Source organism: Mercurialis annua, linkage group LG2, assembly GCF_937616625.2.
Source record: "Mercurialis annua linkage group LG2, ddMerAnnu1.2, whole genome shotgun sequence".
NCBI classification, from domain to species: Eukaryota; Viridiplantae; Streptophyta; class Magnoliopsida; order Malpighiales; family Euphorbiaceae; genus Mercurialis; species Mercurialis annua.
Window position 1 is genome coordinate 12,100,520 of NC_065571.1, and position 18,244 is coordinate 12,118,763.

At 29.9% G+C, this 18,244-nt stretch overlaps 1 protein-coding gene across 2 annotated transcripts; it reads left to right on the forward strand.

Annotated features, from left to right (window-relative positions):
- The first annotated feature begins 2,215 nt into the window (after positions 1 to 2,215).
- On the forward strand, positions 2,216 to 5,546 carry LOC126669441 (uncharacterized). Of its 2 annotated transcripts, none has more exons than XM_050362904.2 (7): positions 2,216 to 2,811; positions 3,497 to 3,637; positions 3,724 to 3,837; positions 3,954 to 4,127; positions 4,520 to 4,635; positions 5,141 to 5,201; positions 5,292 to 5,546. In XM_050362904.2, the coding sequence occupies exons 1-7, from the start codon at positions 2,308 to 2,310 to the stop codon at positions 5,298 to 5,300; spliced, it is 1,119 nt and encodes a 372-aa protein (XP_050218861.1). In that variant the 5' UTR covers positions 2,216 to 2,307; the 3' UTR covers positions 5,301 to 5,546. The 2 variants fall into 2 exon arrangements, with proteins under 2 accessions (XP_050218861.1, XP_050218862.1); XM_050362905.2 differs by having other exon boundaries at positions 5,295 to 5,546.
- The last annotated feature ends 12,698 nt before the right edge of the window (positions 5,547 to 18,244 follow it).

Consider the following 18,244-nt stretch of genomic DNA (forward strand, 5'->3'; position numbering starts at 1 on the left):
TGACTATCTTTCATCTTCTTTTATAAAAAATGGTGATTTTTTTCTTTCACAATTTCACTTTATGAATATAATAATATGATTAAGTTACAATTTAATACTTATAATTTGTGGGCATATTCAATTATTAAATAATTATAGACTAATTTTACACGTAATGATATTAAAATATATTTATGTTTTTATAATAAACATATTAAAATTAATATAAAGATATTAGATAAATAATTTTATGAGATAATAATATAAAAGTATTACATGAATAATTTTATGAAACATAACATAAAAACCTGACATAAATAATTTTACAAGATAATTACGTAAAAATATTATATAATTAACTTGACAGTCTGATAGTATAAGAAATTATATAAATAATTTTACGTAATTTAAGAAATTATTAGCATTTTACATCAATAATCTGATAAATTAGTATCGAATACACCAATATTAATAAAATAGTCACTCAAAGTATTTGAATTAGAGGATGATTTGTTTTGGAGGCAACATAGTCATTGCAAGGATTAACTTATGTTTTCATCAATTTTAATTTTTTTATTTTGTTAATTTAAATAATTAATATAATATTTATTAGCTATTTTTTATTGTGTTAATTCAAATAAATCAATATAATATTTATTTTGAATAATTTTAATATAAATTAAGTTTTAAATAATATAAAATCTTCTAATATGATGTACAAACAAAAATATCGACATGACTTTAAGAATCATTATCTACTTGTTAACCATGACCTTAAATATTTGTATGGTTTGATAAATTTCGTTACCAAGGAAAAATAAGCATGAATTCTTTAGTCAACAATTACGTGGAACCCATTTTCTGGACCCCGTGTACTAACAATCTTGTGGACAGACTATAAACTTGAGAAGCTGAGTTTTAACTAATTGTCCATTATTTTTAATCCTTGTCATTAATATATGTAATATTTATATTATTTTGTATTTAATTTGCAATCACCATTTTTTTGCTATGTACAAAATGTATTAGATATTGTTATATGGAAAAAAATTATCAAAACAAAATGAAACGGGTAATTAATCCTGAAGATCACTGAACTTTCAAATTTTTTCATTTCAGTCACTAAATTATTATTTTTTTCATTTTGATCACTGAACTTTTTTTTTTCATTTTGGTATTTTCCGGACAAAAATGCTTAGGTGGCAGCCGGAATTAATTTTTTTTAACCTTAAAAGTTGCCATATATGGATTATTTGATCCAAAAAGTCATTTTCAAAGTGAAATTATGTATGTGCGATAAATTTTCAAAGTAAAACTTGTAAAATCCGGATGTCACATGTCAACTTCCGGCTGCCACCTAAATATTTTTGGCCTGAAATACCAAAAAGAAAAAAAAATGAAAGTTCAGTGATCGAAATGAAAAAAGATAGTTTAGTGACTGAAATGAAAAAATTCGAAAGTTCAGTGATCTTCAGGATCAATTACTCTGAAAAAACAGTATCTGTAAGTAATTTTTATTTTCAATTTATAAAGCCAATTATTATTTTTGTTTAGAATAAAAACTGGATAATTGATTTTGGAGGTCACTGTACTTTTCAAAAATTGCAAAATGGTGACCGAACTTCAATATGTAACATTTTAGTTACTGTACTATTTGGTTATGTTAAGATAGAAGGATTTTTGGTCACTGAAGAAAAATATTTCGAGTCGATTTTTTGTTGATTGTATGTATATATGAAATATAAGGTATTATTTCTCATAAATAATCAAAATTTGATTACTGCACATGTATAATTTGACCGTTAAACACTTAAAAACCTTCCAAAATCACATATTTCAAAGTTTAGTAACCATTTTGTTACGTTTTGAAGTTCGGTCACCATTTTACAATTTTTGAAAAGTACAGTGACCCCTAGAATCAATTACCCACTATACTAATTCTTTTGGTTGTTATTTTATTGGTTGTCATTGGGTGATTGGATTGTGATTTTGTTTTGTCCACGCCCTTTCTTATGTGGACTGCATTCATCATCTAAAAAAATCTTGTACTCTAACTAGGATAAATTCATCTGCCTCGCATCTCACAATAGTATATAACAGTCTCATCATCAGATAAACCTGAACCGTTAGATGCTTCACCGACCCTCACTACTTTATGTCCACCGTTCATCCATAACATATTTCCATATGCTTACCACACTAGATCGCGAACCAACCAACATAAGCACAAGCCTGTCCCAAACTCAAAACTTGGAGAAAATTCGTTAGTTAACTCGGTCAGCTCAACTCAGTTCAAATTCTCCCAATCTCAACTCAGTAGCCACAGCAATGGCTTCTCTCCACACAATCTCCCCACACAGTCTCCTACCCCTTTCCAAATCCAAAAAACCCACACCAAAAATCCCTTCAAATTCTCATTTCGCCTCAAAATTCACTCAAAGCTCAAATATTTTCTCGAGAAACAAACAGAAATCTTACACCAGCTGGGTTTTAAACTCGGTTGCTCAAGAAGAGTTTGATGTTATACCAGTTAACAGTGAAGACAGTACAGACCAACAAGAAGGGATGGTTATTATGAGTCAAGTAGAGAGTGAAATAGTTGATCAATTGGGGAGTCAAGTTAGTGGCTTTGGATCAAGTAGTGAAGGGCAATTGTCCTTTGAGGGATTCTCTTCGGCTTCGAGTTCGGGTTCGGGTATTGATAATGGTGAAATTAGAAGGGGATTGGAAATGGATAGATTGATTGATCGGACTATAAATGCTACTATTGTTCTTGCTGCTGGCTCTTTTGCTATTACCAAGTTGCTTACTATTGATCATGATTACTGGCATGTAAGTATATGGAAGCAGTTTATAAGTGGAATTTGTTTTTGTTCAAATCTGTTTTGATAACTGTTTATAAACTTTTGATTGGCAAAATCCGTCCTGAGGTCCTTATACTTTATCACGTTGTTCAGGGAGCTCCTATCTCGAAAATATTTATCTTCCCGGACCCTTTGCTTGTCATTTGTGCGATTTTCATTCCTTTTTAGAAGAAAAGAAGTTATAAGTAGAAGGACCGGAAAAACACAATAAAGGGCATTAAATTCGCGAAAATGACAAATAAAAGGACCGGAAAGATAAGTTTTTTTTAAAGGTAGGGGCTTTCTGAACAAAAAATGTTAAGATGATATGTTTATAAGTGAAGTCTACAACCATATTTTCATGCAATTTTTTGGTCAATACTAGAAATATGAATGAGTAATTGAGTGGTTGGATGGCATAAATTTGATTCTTGCAGCTAGTGAGAGTTGAATAAGGTGCCTGTTTGGTGACAGATGTGTTGTGAATTGTCATACTATGTGATTTAATATGTGATCTATTCTAGTTGATCATCTAGAATGGAGAAGTGCAATCATGGGTGTCTGAATTGTTGGTTTGCAGTTGTTCAAGGAAGTGATTAGATAGCGTCGAGTTGATTTGTTGATCAGTTGATGTCACATATCTCATATGCCTCATTTGTTTGCTTTATTCATAGGGATGGACCCTTTTGGAGATTCTGAGATACGCACCGCAACATAACTGGAGTGCTTATGAGGAAGCTCTTAAGGCGAACCCAGTTTTAGCAAAAATGATGATTAGCGGAGTGGTATACTCTCTAGGGGATTGGATCGCTCAGGTTAGAAATTGTTGCGAGATAAAAGTAGTGATATCTTTTGTGTTGTAGTTTGTTACATTTGTTGATTTGTTTCGTAACTTTTACAGTGCTGCGAAGGTAAACCACTCTTTGAGTTTGACAGAACGCGAATGCTTAGATCAGGCCTTGTTGGCTTTACATTACATGGCTCCCTTTCGCATTATTATTACCAGTTTTGTGAGGTGATTGTCTTAATGTTTTTCCTGTGTTGCGTGTTTCATACTTATTACATTAGCTAATCTTGGATTGAATAAGCTCATTTTTGTCGCATAAATAATCTGTTTTATCTGTTTTCCAGGAGCTATTTCCATTCCACGATTGGTGGGTGGTTCCTGCTAAAGTGGCATTTGACCAAACTTTGTGGGCAGCACTTTGGAACAGCATTTATTTTACGATGCTGGGATTCCTACGTCTGGAATCCCCAGCAAGCATTTTTTCTGAACTGAAGGCTACATTCAGGCCGATGCTGACTGTAAGAAAAATTCTCTATAGTTATGCATTTTCATATTGACTCTACTGCTAAATTTTGGTCTAACCTTCTAGTCTTAGTCCTTATGTGGCTTGTAATTCGCAAAATCATCTCTAGCTTTTACTATATCTGTTTCTGCATTTGCAGTAGTCGTCTCAAATCAAATCTATAGACTTTGTTGTTCAAGTGGAAAATTGGCAATCAGCCGAAACAATTTCTTTATGTTCAGCCTTGACGTTTCATTTTCAGCTTTTTCGCGCGTGTCATGCATCATTTAAATGCTTAATTTATAGATTAATTAAGGCGTCAAACTTCTTTTTGTACATCTTGTCATTAGTTTCAGTTTTTCATGCTTACGACTTAGTTTAACTTTTTTGATGCCGTATATTGTGCAGGCTGGGTGGAAGCTTTGGCCATTTGCTCATCTTATCACATACGGTGTAATTCCAGTAGAGCAAAGGCTTCTTTGGGTGGATTGTGTAGAGCTTATTTGGGTGACTATACTTTCAACGTAAGTATTTTTTACGAATTTTTCTTGTTTTTCTGAATTTTCATGTCCAGCGTAATGAAAATGAATGGCTGGATGACTTGATTCACTAAAATAGTTCTCTTTTCATTCTTCCATATACTCTAAATTGGTCCCAGTATGCACAACTGCGTATGTGATTTCTCAATTATGTTTTTGCATAACCAGGGAAATTTAAAGATGTCTTTGTGTTGTCTTAGCTGTCACTTATTCTCATCGATTCTCAATTAAATTCTGGTTTAGAAATACTAGAGTTGGATGACAGCCACAATTTTTTTGTGGTCCGAGAAGTTACACTGCCAAAGAAGTTTTCGTTAAATCTTCTATTTGATGCTTATTTGTGGGGTATATGATATTAATATCTACAAATGTAATATTGAGAAAAGTAAGGCCTGTCTTTACGAGAGCCACTCATTTGTGTTGTACTGTAGTTTCGTTTTGTACCGTGGAAGTTCTACATTCTAACATGGTTATCTTTTCTCGATAACAGATATTCAAATGAGAAATCAGAAGCAAGAATAGCGGAGACGCCAGCAGAAGGTCCTACACAGGTACATGAAGAAACTGTTCAACTGCCATGACCAAAGATGCACAGATAACTCTGCACATGACAAATACTAATCTGCTTCTAATTCTCTTAGCAGGAGTAGAATAAGTGCAAATCATGAGGAGATAAATTGCTGAGTTCGGCAGTAAGAGTTGAGAGTTGAACGACAACATCGGGGGATTGATTGACCTGGAAATCGCATGACAGGACGATCATTGTATATAATACATACATAAGCATGCTTACATCTGTATGTGTTTTTTATTTCCATACTCCCCAATTGGTCTACAGAGTTCTACTAACTGTAAAAGTTATATTTATTGAATGTAGCTGCAGAAAGTACAACATAGCTTACGTTTTTTTAGCTCAATTAATTAGGTTTGTATATCCTTAATTACTTAGGATTTATAAATACTATATCCGTATCATTGTACGAAATAAAAACTAAAACAAGAATCATTAAAATTTTATTTTAAATATGAAAGAATATTGCACAACTATTTGTTCATCAACCTCTATATAAAGATAGATTTCCAGCACCATGAATATGCATTAGCGAAGCTGTGCGTGCGTGCGTCCTGGTCCTGAGTCTACATTGCATCATAATTCAAAATAAGAAACATGACATGATCAAAGTAAAATAAACAAACAAATCTTTTAAATCTTATGCTCAACAGAAACTACCTCAGTTGCATGTTGCAGTATGACACTATGCAATCTTCTTTCCTAAAAGTCGCAGCTCACCGGTTTGAAGAAGCATTAACTTTGTCAAGTAATGCAAGGCTCTCCGCACGCCTATGACCACAAATCCTTTCATATGGACCGCGTAAAAGAATCATATTGTTTCTGCATTGATTCGTAATATTATCTCTGAACTCAATTACATATGTACTTTCTATCAACTCATTTGCAACAGTTGCTGAATGCATCCATTCACCAGTAATATCCTTAGAATCAATGATGACTGCAACCAGAAATGCTTTGATATTCATATAACATCCGGTAGCAGCCAATGATATCTCTCGAAACATTTCATCTCTTAAATCAAATACCAGCATCATACTCTAAACTATAAAAGCTACAATTTTCTCCTTTTGTATTACTTAGCATTTATAGAGAAAATTAGAGAAAACACTCCATTTTCTTAAATAATAGTATTGTTTGCCTCAATAAGGAAAAGATAGAGAAAATACCTCACCTTTTTAGTACTTTTATTTTTTTTACTCTAAACTCTTTTTTTATTATAATAATACTTATTTTTTATTATTTTTTACTCTTAGTATTTTTTTATTACTCTAACACGTGTGTTTTATTTTTGTTCTCTCTCTCTCTCTCTTCTTCTTCTTCTTCTCCATTTTCTTCTTCCTTTTCATTTTCTTTTCTGCTTTTAAATTGTTTCCGCCGCTGTTTTTTCATCGATCCACCGTCGCTCCGCCAGCACACCGCCGTCGATCTGCCATTACGCTGCCATCAATCCACCGTTCTTTCATATTTAGTTTTCGCGATTTTTTTCTTAGATCATGGTGATCATTACGATTTATTTTAATTCTCAGATCTATAAAAATTGCTCTTTAATTTTTTCAGTTTCAGATCTAAAAATTTGTATAAAAAACGATTTTATGACGGAAAAAACGATTTTCTGCAGAAAACAGCGTCTGATTATCATATTGGTATCACTATGACATTATCATATCATTATCATAGCACTGCAAAAAAAAATTGTCAAAAAAAATACTTTATTATCATATCGGTATCATTAACGTTAGCATATCTGTATCATAATGTTATCATATTAGTATCATAATATTATATAGTTATGATAATAGTATGATAATAATAGTATCAAGAAAAGTGCTTGATTATCATTTCGGTATCATTAACGTTAACATGTCTATATGATGATTATCATATCAATATCATAACATTATACGATTATGATAATAGTATGATACAATTATGATAATAGTGTGATATAGTTATGATAAAAGATAAACAACGTTATGATAACAGTATGATAAATTTGATGATAATAATATGATACCGTTTGATAATAATATGATAAGGTATAATAAAATGTTATGATATAGTTATGATAGTCATGATAATGTTATGATAAGGTACGTTATGATAATATTATGATAGTATACTGTTATGATAAAGTACGTCATGATAATTATGATAATGTTATGATAATAATATGATAATGAAGCATTATTTTCTATAGAAATTTTTTTATTTTCCGCAGTGTTATGATAACAACATGATAATGATGTGATAATGATATAATAATCAGACACTGTTTTTGGCAAAAAATCGTTTTTTTTTTTTTGCAGAAAATTATTTTTTCTGATGAAAATCGTTTTTCGACAGATTATTAGATCTGAAAACTGAAAAATTATAAGATCCATTTTTTAAGGTCTTTAAGTTAAAATAAATCATAAAAATTACAAAATCGATGATTTAAATCTCAAATAACGGTCAAACGACGGTGATACGACGGCGGAGCGACGGCGGAATAATTGCGGAGCAACGGCAGAGAAATAATAAAGAAGGAAGGAATAAGAATGGAGAAAAAAGAAGAACTAGAGAAAAAAGAGAGAGAGAGAGGGAGAGAGAGCATGTGGTGTCAGAGTAAAATCAGAAATATTTAAAGAGTAAAATTATAAAAATATTAAAACCATGATGTATTTGTTCTAACTTTTCCTTATTGATACATAAAATCCTATTACTTTTATATTTTAAGTAAATTTCTAAATTTCCCGCATTTATAAGCCTACCACTTACAAGCCCGTCACTTGTAAGTCTACAAAAGTTACCAATAACACGTTACTTTATCTTCTAAAGGCATAATCAACTCAACCGTTTGAACTGTTAATAGATAGCTCCACCAGTTCAGTCACCAGTTCGGTTTTTAAAAAACTGATTTTATCTAATTCATAAAGTTTTTATATTTATTTTTTCTATAAAAAAGTATTTTCTACCATTAAACAAATAAATAACGGGTTGATTTTTGTCTACTAATTGGTCATATAAAATAAACTATATGATTTGGTATAAAGAATCAAACAGTGATGACACATACATATAATTTGGCTTAAAAAAACTGTTTACTAGTTTATGAAAATATTCTCAGAACTATTATTGGACAAAGTTTACAAAAATGTTCATGTAATCACTAGAATTTTGGATGCATAAGTTTTGAAAGTCGATGCCAATTAATGATATGTGCAAAACGTTTTCAATTTAAATGATGTCTATAATTATTTAATTTGATCTTAATCAGATGTCTCAGAAAATTTATAGCTAATTATAATTCATTAGTTAATTTTGTGTCTTTAAAAGTTTTTTTTTATGAATAGAAATTATATTAAAAGCCACAAGAAGTGGCAAAACCGCTACGCAAAGTTTTCGCACAAGAAGTGGCACATATAAAATGACACACTAGAGGCTTAGGCAATGGGTAACAGACAAAAACAAACAGTCACAAGCAGAGACAGATCCACCTTAGGTACAAGGGGTGCATTGGACCCCCCTGAGAAGTAAACAAAAACTAATACCAAATATTTGCACTTAGCAGAATTAGCATACAGTTAGCAAAGGTGAGAAGTCAAGCTTATGAAATCAACTTAAAAACATCTTTCAGAAAGTAATGATTTTTTTGGTGGGTTTAATTTGTATAACAAAAAAAAAGCTAGTGGTAGAAAATAAACTTGTTACCTTTTTAGTCTTCCCTTTTTAATATTATTTTATAAGTCCAAAGTCCAAACAATGTTATTAGAAGCGTAATGTAATTTTTGTTCTTTTAATTATTTGATTTTTACAATTAAATATATATTATTTAAATTGAAAAAAATATAAAACTATAATAATAACTAATTTTTTATATATTTTTTATTTATAGGATATGGATTTTTCTTTTTAGATATAAAATAATAAGAATAATTCAAGTGTTAAAGAAATTAACATCATTAAGTTATACACTTTGTTTAAAATTACATTATAAGAATGATGTTAAGATTGATTATAAAATTTCATCTATCTATCTATCAAGAATTACAACTTAATATAATAATCTATCCACACAATTTGAGAGATCAAGTTTATATAGCTTATTTTTTTAAAAGAATCTATAACAATATCGTCAACATAAATTTCTTCAACAGGACATATGAGGCTCAAAATGTAAATTTATTATATCTTAATTTGATAAAAATCAGGATTGATTACAAAATACACAACATTTTATTTATATTGTTATCCTTTTTTAGTGAAGTAATATCTTATAAAAACCAACTTTACAATTATTATGTATCAATTATACAAACTGAAAGATCAAAAGAGAATATTATGATATATTTAATTTTTAAAAATAAATTATTATTATTATTTATTTTCTTGTTTAAAAGTGTATATATATTTTAATTTGGACCCCCCTGATAAAACAATCTGTATCCGTCACTGGTCACAAGTTCGGAAAAAGAATACAAAATGGATTTCTAAAGAAATCCAATCCCGAGTATGGAAAACTCCTATTACAAAGCTTAAAAAGAAAAGTCGCCTTGTTAAAACTATTGAAAACCACCATGTCCTTCGCCATAGTTGCACTATTAAAAACTCTGGAATTTCTACTTTTACAGATCTCGCAGACGATCATATAAACCAAAGAATCTCCCAAAGTTTCTGGTAAGGGCTCCTTAGAACAATACATTTCCACTGTACCATAAATTCAACAAAAGTAGAAGGAAAGACTCAAACGACATCCAACTTTCGAAGAACATCAACCCAGACACTCTTAGCGAAACTACAATGGATGAATAGATGAATCTTGCGTTTCCCCAATTGCACAAATCGAACATAAGGAGTTATCAAAAGGAATAATACCACGTCTTACCAAACAATTTAGAGTAGGAACTCTATTATGAAGAGCAACCCAAATAAAAAATTTAACATGCGGCGGTGCTTGAAATTTCCATACCTTAGCATAAGGAATTATAACAGTTGTTGTCACATGATGCTCACTGTTTTGAAGAACAGTAGCACCGGTTGCAGCTTCCTCAAAAACCACAGCTCCTCCTGATGTCTCCTCAACGGCAACAGAAGACTCATCTGTCAACGAATTACTGAACGGATCAAATTGCAATATAGAGATATTTGCATATATTTTTTATAGGCTTAAATGCACAAAAAATTACAAACTTTCGCGTATTTTTGGTATTTAACACGAACTTTTAATTTTTGCGGAAAAATACATGAACTATCAAATTTTTGCATATAAAACCAAGCTTGCATTTTTTCAAAAAACGATGTCGTTTTAAGGCAAAAACGGTGCCTTTTTCGGGGAGAAACGGTGTCGTTTTATGTCCTAAATGATGTTCGTGTTATTATTGCAAAAATCAGATAGTTCGTGTATTTTTATGCCAAAATTAAAATTTCATGTTAAATACCAAAAACACGTGAAAGTTGGTGATTTTTTATGCATTTAAGCCTTTTTTAAATTAAGAGCAATTTATATTGTTTAGGCTTAAATACTTCAAAAATTACGAACTATCACGTGTTTTTAGTATTTAACACGAACTTTTGATTTCGGCATAAAAATACATGAAGTATCAAATTTTTGCAATAATAACATCGACACCGTTTTGGACATAAAACGGCACCGTTTTGGAAGTAAAACGACACTGTTTTTCAAAGAAAATGCAAACATGATTTTATATGCAAAAATTAGATAATTCATGTACTCTTATGTCAAAATTAAATGTTCATGTTAAATAACTAAAGCACGTGAAAGTTGATGATTTTTGGTGCATCTAAGCCTATTGTTTATGTATTTAATTATAAAATTATAAAGAAAAAATAATGTTTACTTCCACGACTTTCACCATTTTATCAAATAAAGATTATGTGACATTAAAAGTGGAAATAGGTTAAGACTTGCTACGTGTAGAAATAAAAAGATTCGTACGATTCGACGATTTTTACGTCGACGGCGATTTTTTTCTGAGACTTACATAACGCGAGACGAACGTTGTGAAATAACTTATAAGCTGCTTTAATGATGGTTATGGACTGAAATATTTTATTACGTCTTGAAAATATCATGTTGAACTTATAATCATTTGATATTAACTTGTAACTATTAATTAGGCTCTTAATTGTTTTTAAACGTCATTTTCGATTAATGATTATGAAATATATCACAAACATATTTTTGATCGATTATGATGTTTGAAATATTAACAACCGTGCCTATGAAATGTATTATAAACATATTTTCGGTCGAGGAAAAGAGAAATGTATTTGAGAAAATTAGTTTAAAATGTCGAACTTGAAATTTATGAATTCGGTCGACAAATTTTTTCTAATAACAATCTAATTGAAATTAAGATCTGTAGCATTATAAAGATTATCATGCATCTCTGCCCAACTATATTGAATAGTTAATACTCAATCATGCATTAGTTTCTGCTCCAGCCAAATTTATAACTTAACTCTATTTTACATTGGTTAATTTTGACGTTTTCTTATATTTAATCTCTCGATTTATTTTTTAAACTATATAAATTACATAATTCATATATTTTCTATACATAGATTTTGTAAATTATATGTTTATTAATATATTATTTTATATATGACTTATAATAAAATTTAAAAATTTAATTAGCTAATAAATAAATAAAATATATATTATAATAATAATAATAACAACAACACATACTGTAAAAGTAATATTTTATAAATAATAAACAACAATACTAATATTAATATAATTTTTTTAATATATCTATTAACAAAAGGCAAATTTGCAATGAAAAGAGTATGCAAATAATACTTTTTATATATACTAGTTTCGCATTACGTGCTATGCACGTTGCTCGTAACGTAACTCGTCAATAAATATCTTAGTAAATTTAATATAATTATATTAATTTTTTATTTATAATTAATATTAAATTAGTTAAGAATTTTTGTAAAAGTAAATATAATATATTCGGTTATAAGATTTTTTTCCATACTGAATTTATTCTTCATTTGGTTTTATAATAATCATAATTAAATAATTAACTTAATTTTATTAATTTCTATCTTTAAAAATAATAAGATAGAAATTTAAATAATAATATATTAACTAAATACCGTATTTTTATTTTGTAGTTCAATCAAACTAAAAGATAGGCATTCCTACTAATTTGGAGATAATTTAGTTATTTTTTACATACTAAAAACTAAATTGGAGATAATTTAGCTACCTATTCTAATTTGGACTCTAGTTACAATAGTGATTAATTAAATAACTAATTAGTTAATGACTATAAAACCTTTATTTAGTAGTAAACTGAAAAGGATTATTCAGTAAATTTGTCTGTCCCCCCCCCCCCCCCTCCGTGCTTTTACATATAGTATAGAGAAAAAATTACAATAAGCAATCGGAAATGAAAATATAAAAGCTATTATGGTGAAAGCTATATTGGCAGGATGTCCTTAGCAACAACTGTGTTGAGCCAACATAAAAGAAATATTAGTTAATATATTTATATTTCGGTGAATAGGAACTAAATAAGTGTTTTGTTGAACTTGATCGCATCCATTAACTCTTTTTAGCGCTTCTTTGGTGAGGTACACAACTTTTTGATTCGAGTTCGTGTTTGCATTCATATTCGCATCCTGAAATAACATTACTGCTTCAGTATATTTGGATTTGCAGAGTTCAACTACAGCTAGTGCTATAGGATTTCGTTTAGCATCTGGGAGGAGATTCTTATTAATGATCTCTAGTCCTTTTTTTGATTCAGACAAAGCTAAATTAGATGATGTCTTTAGATTGAGATTATCTCTATTGAAATTAGATTTGCAGTAGGATGGATCTAGAGTTCGATAGCAGGTTTCATTGAAATAATAATTTTTTTCGGAGAGCTCATAATCATCGTCGTCGTCGGCTTGTGTTTGAATGAGAAGTAACGTCATGAAAACGACAGTTAATGAAATTGACCGGAGAAAATGAACCATTTTAAAAAACAATTCTTCAAATTTTCTTTTACAAAAATAAGAATTGTAATTTCCGATAAGCACTTGACTATATATACATAACAATCTTGCACCAAATAAGATATGTAACCATCAAATTATGGTTTGTTGCTATATTTAGTCTACATACCTATAAAGATGAGGGAACAATGTTTCAAAATAAGAAAATTTTAGAATTAAGACAACAAGAATTTCTTTTATTTAGGAGATTTTTAATGTTCACCTTATAAAATATGACATAGAAAAACTCCAAAAGTGGATATAGTCATTAACCAATTAGTTATTTAATTAATCACTATTATAATTAAAGTCATAATTAGAATAGGTAGCTAAATTATCTTCAATTTAGTTTTTAGTATGTAAACAATAACTAAATTGTCTCCAAATTAGTATGAATACCTATCTTTTAGTTTGATTGAACTACAAAATTAAAACACTGTATTTGGTTAATATATTATTATTTAAATTTCAGTCTTATTATTTTTAAAGATTTTATTAATAAAATTAATTTAAGTATTTAATTATGATTATTATAAAACGAAAAGAAAAATAAATTCAGTATGGAAAAAAATTTAATAACAGAATATATTATATTTACTTTTACAAAAATGCTTAACTAATTTAATATTAATTATAAATAAAAAATTGATATAATTATAATAAATTTAAATATCACTACTAAAAAACTGTGTTTTACCGACAGATTTTAGCGACGGGTCCAAAATCCGTCGATAAATCTTTTTTACCGACGGATTTAGCGACGGATATGAAATCTGTCGCTAAATTGTCATTTAAATTCCCGCCAACTTTAGCGACGGAAAATTTGTCGCTAAAGTTGGCGGGAACACTCCCGTCAATATTTTTGATGGATTTAGCGACGGATTTAAATCCGCCGCTAATTTAAAAAAATTAAAAAAAATGAAATCGTAAAAATAAATTATTAAATTAAATAAATCTTTTATCAAAAAATTATTTAGAAAAAAATTATTAAAGAAAAAATAATAATTTTTTTTAATTAAATATAATATTATTTAAATATAATATAATTATTTATGAAATATATTGAAAATATTGTTATTTATTTATTCATTAATAATTATTTAAAATAAATATTAATTATAAAATATATTTATCTTAAATTGTGGGAGGAAGTATTTGTTATTTTTTAGTTACATTTAAATATAAATGTACATATACATATAACAAGAAGCTGAGCTGGTTCGAGTTGAGCTACGCGTCGGAGAACTTCAAAGTTAAAGAGCAGTGAGTGGGAGTAATGGAAAGGATGGGTGACCTGCTAGGAAGTTTGTAAAAATTGCTGGGTGTGTGACCGATTAAATAATAATAATTTATTTTTACGATTTTTTTTTTTAATTTTTTTCAATTAGCGACGGATTTAAATCTGTTGCTAAAATCCGTCAGTAATTAGCGACGAATTTAAATCCGTCGCTAAAATCCGTGGGCAATTTTTGAAAAATCTGTCGCTAAATTTTTTGGTCCGTCGTCAAAAATTTAACGACAAGGATTTCGCCGACGGATTGAATCCGTCGGCAAATTTGTCGGGAAAAGTTTTCCCGACGGATTTCATGCTTTTAGCGATGGAAAAATCCGTCGCTAAAAGCAAGTATTTTTGTTGTGTATATATATTGACGAGTTACGTTACGAGCCACGTGCATAGCACGTAATGCGAAACTAGTAAAATAAAAATATATGATTTGGTATAAATAATCAAACACTGATGACACATATATAATTTGGCTTAAAAAAACCACTTACTAGTTTATGAAAATATTCTCAGAACTATTATTGGACAAAGTTTACAAAATTATTCATGTAATCACTAGAATTTTGGATGCATAAGTTTTGAAGGTCGATGATAATTAATGATATGTACAAAATGTTTCCAATTTAAATGATCTGTATAATTATTTAATTTGAACTTAATTAGATGTTTCGGAATATTTAGAGCTAATTATAATTCAATAGTTAATTTTGGATCTTTAAAAAGTTTGTGGATAAATTGCAATTTAGATATATTTGCAATTTTTTTTAATTAGAGCCAATTTATATTGTTTATGTATTTAATTATAAAATTGTAAAGAAAAATAATTTTATATCCACAACTTTCACCATTTTATCAAATAAAGATTATGGGCCATCAACTTTGCAAACCGAGATAAATAAAGATTATATGACAAAAAAGTGGAAATAGGCTAAGACTTGCTACGTGTAGAAATTACAAGATTTGTAAGATTCGACGATTTTTATGTCGACGACGAAATTTTTATGAGGCTTACATAACGCGAGACGAACATTGTGAAGTGGGTTATAAGCTTTCTTACTGATGTTTATGGACTGAAATATTTTATTACGCCTTAAAAATATCGTGTTGAACTTACAAGCATTTGATGTTAAGTTTATCGATTAGGCTCTTAATTGTTTTTAAACGTCATTTTCAATCAATGATTATGAAATGTAATATAAACATGTTTTTAATCGATTGTGATGTTTGAAATATTAACAATCGTGCCTATGGCATGGTTATAATATTGATTTTTATGGAGGACCTTGATTTACTAAATACGATCGACGAAAAGAGAAATGTATTTGAGAAATGTTGTTATTGAACTGTCATCTATGGGTCTAACCAGGTTAATGATCGACAAAAGCTCTGAAAGGATATTGCTAATCTCTCTCCTAATATAAATAACCCTCAGATTGTGTAGCCGGATTTCAATGCCATTCTTAGTAATGCTGATATACGTGGGGGTAATGAGCTTGATATGAATCATACAGCAAAACTCCAGGATTGAATTATAGCTTCAGGGCTTACTGAGTTAAGAAGTGTGGGGTGCTTCTTTACTTGGAATAATAATTAGAGTAATGATAAAAGGATCTGGAGAAGACCAGACAGATCCTTTGTTAATGGTGAGTTGAATGAGAGTTTTAAGAATGCATACTCTGAAGCTCTCCCCAATGGAATCTCTGACCACAACCCTATTATATCTTATATGAACAAGAGAGGTAACAAGGGTAAGAAAGCTTTCAGATTCTATAATTTTTGGTCTATGCATCCTGAGTACTTAAAGATTATTGATGAAGAGTGGAGTAAAAATTACAGGGGTTATGGTATGAATCAGATAACTCAGAAGCTCAAAGCCATCAGCCACATAATATGCTTAATAAATCTCATTACTCTATAATCTCTTAGAAAGTCATAGAGAAGAGGAAGCTGTTGGAGAAAGTCTAGAAAGATATTCAGCTAGACCTTAATAATGGGTTTTCTATTGAAGAGGAAAGGGAAATATCTAGTAATTTCAAACATCTTCTTAGATGTGAAGAGAGCTTCCATAAAAAAAGTCAATGATTAAATGGCTTAAGTTAGGGGACTCTAATACAAAGTATTTCTTCAACTCTATAAAGCAGAGGAGGATCAGAAATAGTATATATGTGCTGAGACTTGAGGATGGCTCTAGTATTTCTTATGAGGATCAGATTAAGAAGGAGCTCACCAGGTTCTATAAGAACTTGTTCGCTAACAACATGACTAACAAGACTCATATATACAGAAACATTATCAGTCAAGGGCCCATCATTTCTGAGGAAGATGGGGAGATGATGATACAAAATGTTATTAAAATGGAGGTGAAGAAGGTTGTTTTCTCTATAGGCTCTAATAAGGTTGTTGGCGCTGATGGTTTTAACAGCCATTTTTACAAAACAACTTGGGGGATTATTAAAATAAACATTACCGCTGCAGTTCAAGATGCTCTTAATTGTGGTAAAATTCTAAACCATATTGACTTTAATTCGATTACTCTAGTGTCTAAAAGTGTTAGTGATGATCGTTTGAATGATTTCAGCCCAATAGCTTGTTGTAATGTGATTTATAATATCATCACCAAGGTCTTACCTACTAGACTGGGACTTTTACTTAACAAAATCATTACTCAAAATCAGTCTGCCTTTGTCTCAAAAAGATCCATATCCCATAATATTACGCTTGCCCATGAGTTAGTAAAGAATTACCATAAGAACCTTGGAACCCCGAAATATCTTCTTAAAATAGACTTGAAAAAGGCCTATAACTCAATTTCTTGGGATTTTGTTAAGGAAATGATGATTAACCTTTATTTTCATGATAAGTTCATTACCCTTATTATGAAATGTATTAAAACCCATAGCTTTTATGTGCAATGGAATGGAAACAGTGGACAGAATTTTAGGTCTAGTAAGGGCTTGAGACAAGGGGACCCTATCTCTCCCCTCATCTTTTTTATTTGTATGGAGTATTTAACTAGAAACCTTAAGAGAATTAATGTTGATTTTAAGTTCCATCAAGTCTGTAAAGAGTTTAAAATCAATAACTTGATGTTTGCGGATGACCTCCTCTTATTTTTCCATGGTGATGAGAAGTCTGTGAACTGTATGATTGATAAGCTCGATGATATTAGAGGCATATCAGGGCTGCATGTTAATGCTTTAAAAAGTCAGATTTTCTTCTGTAAGATAGAAGAGAATATAATATTAAGAGCATAATTATGAGCAAGCTGGGGTTTAAAGAAGGAGAGCTTCCTCTGAGATATCTAGGGATCCCTCTCATCTCTTCCAAAATCTCTAAAGATGATTATAGAGGTATTATCATGAATATTACTAGTAGAATTCATGCCTGGACCAGTAAGCTCTTATCTTGTGTAGGCAGAATCCAACTAATTCAATCAGTTCTAATGAGTATGCAAGTGTTTTGGGCTCCGGTTATTATTCTCCCCGAGCAAGTAACTATGGAGATCCAAAGTATATGTTCAAAGTTTTTCAGGACAGGTAACCTAGAAGGGAGAAATAAAGCTTATTTTTCTGGAAAGAGATGACTAAACTTAATGTAATAACCAGTAAACTGTTAAGATACTAGATCGTGTCATGTATCCTAAATTGTGAAGGTTAGGCCCATTCGGCCGAGAATGAGAATTGAGCTAAGAAGCATAATCAGAATAAGTATATTAAATGGATCGCAAAATAATAATT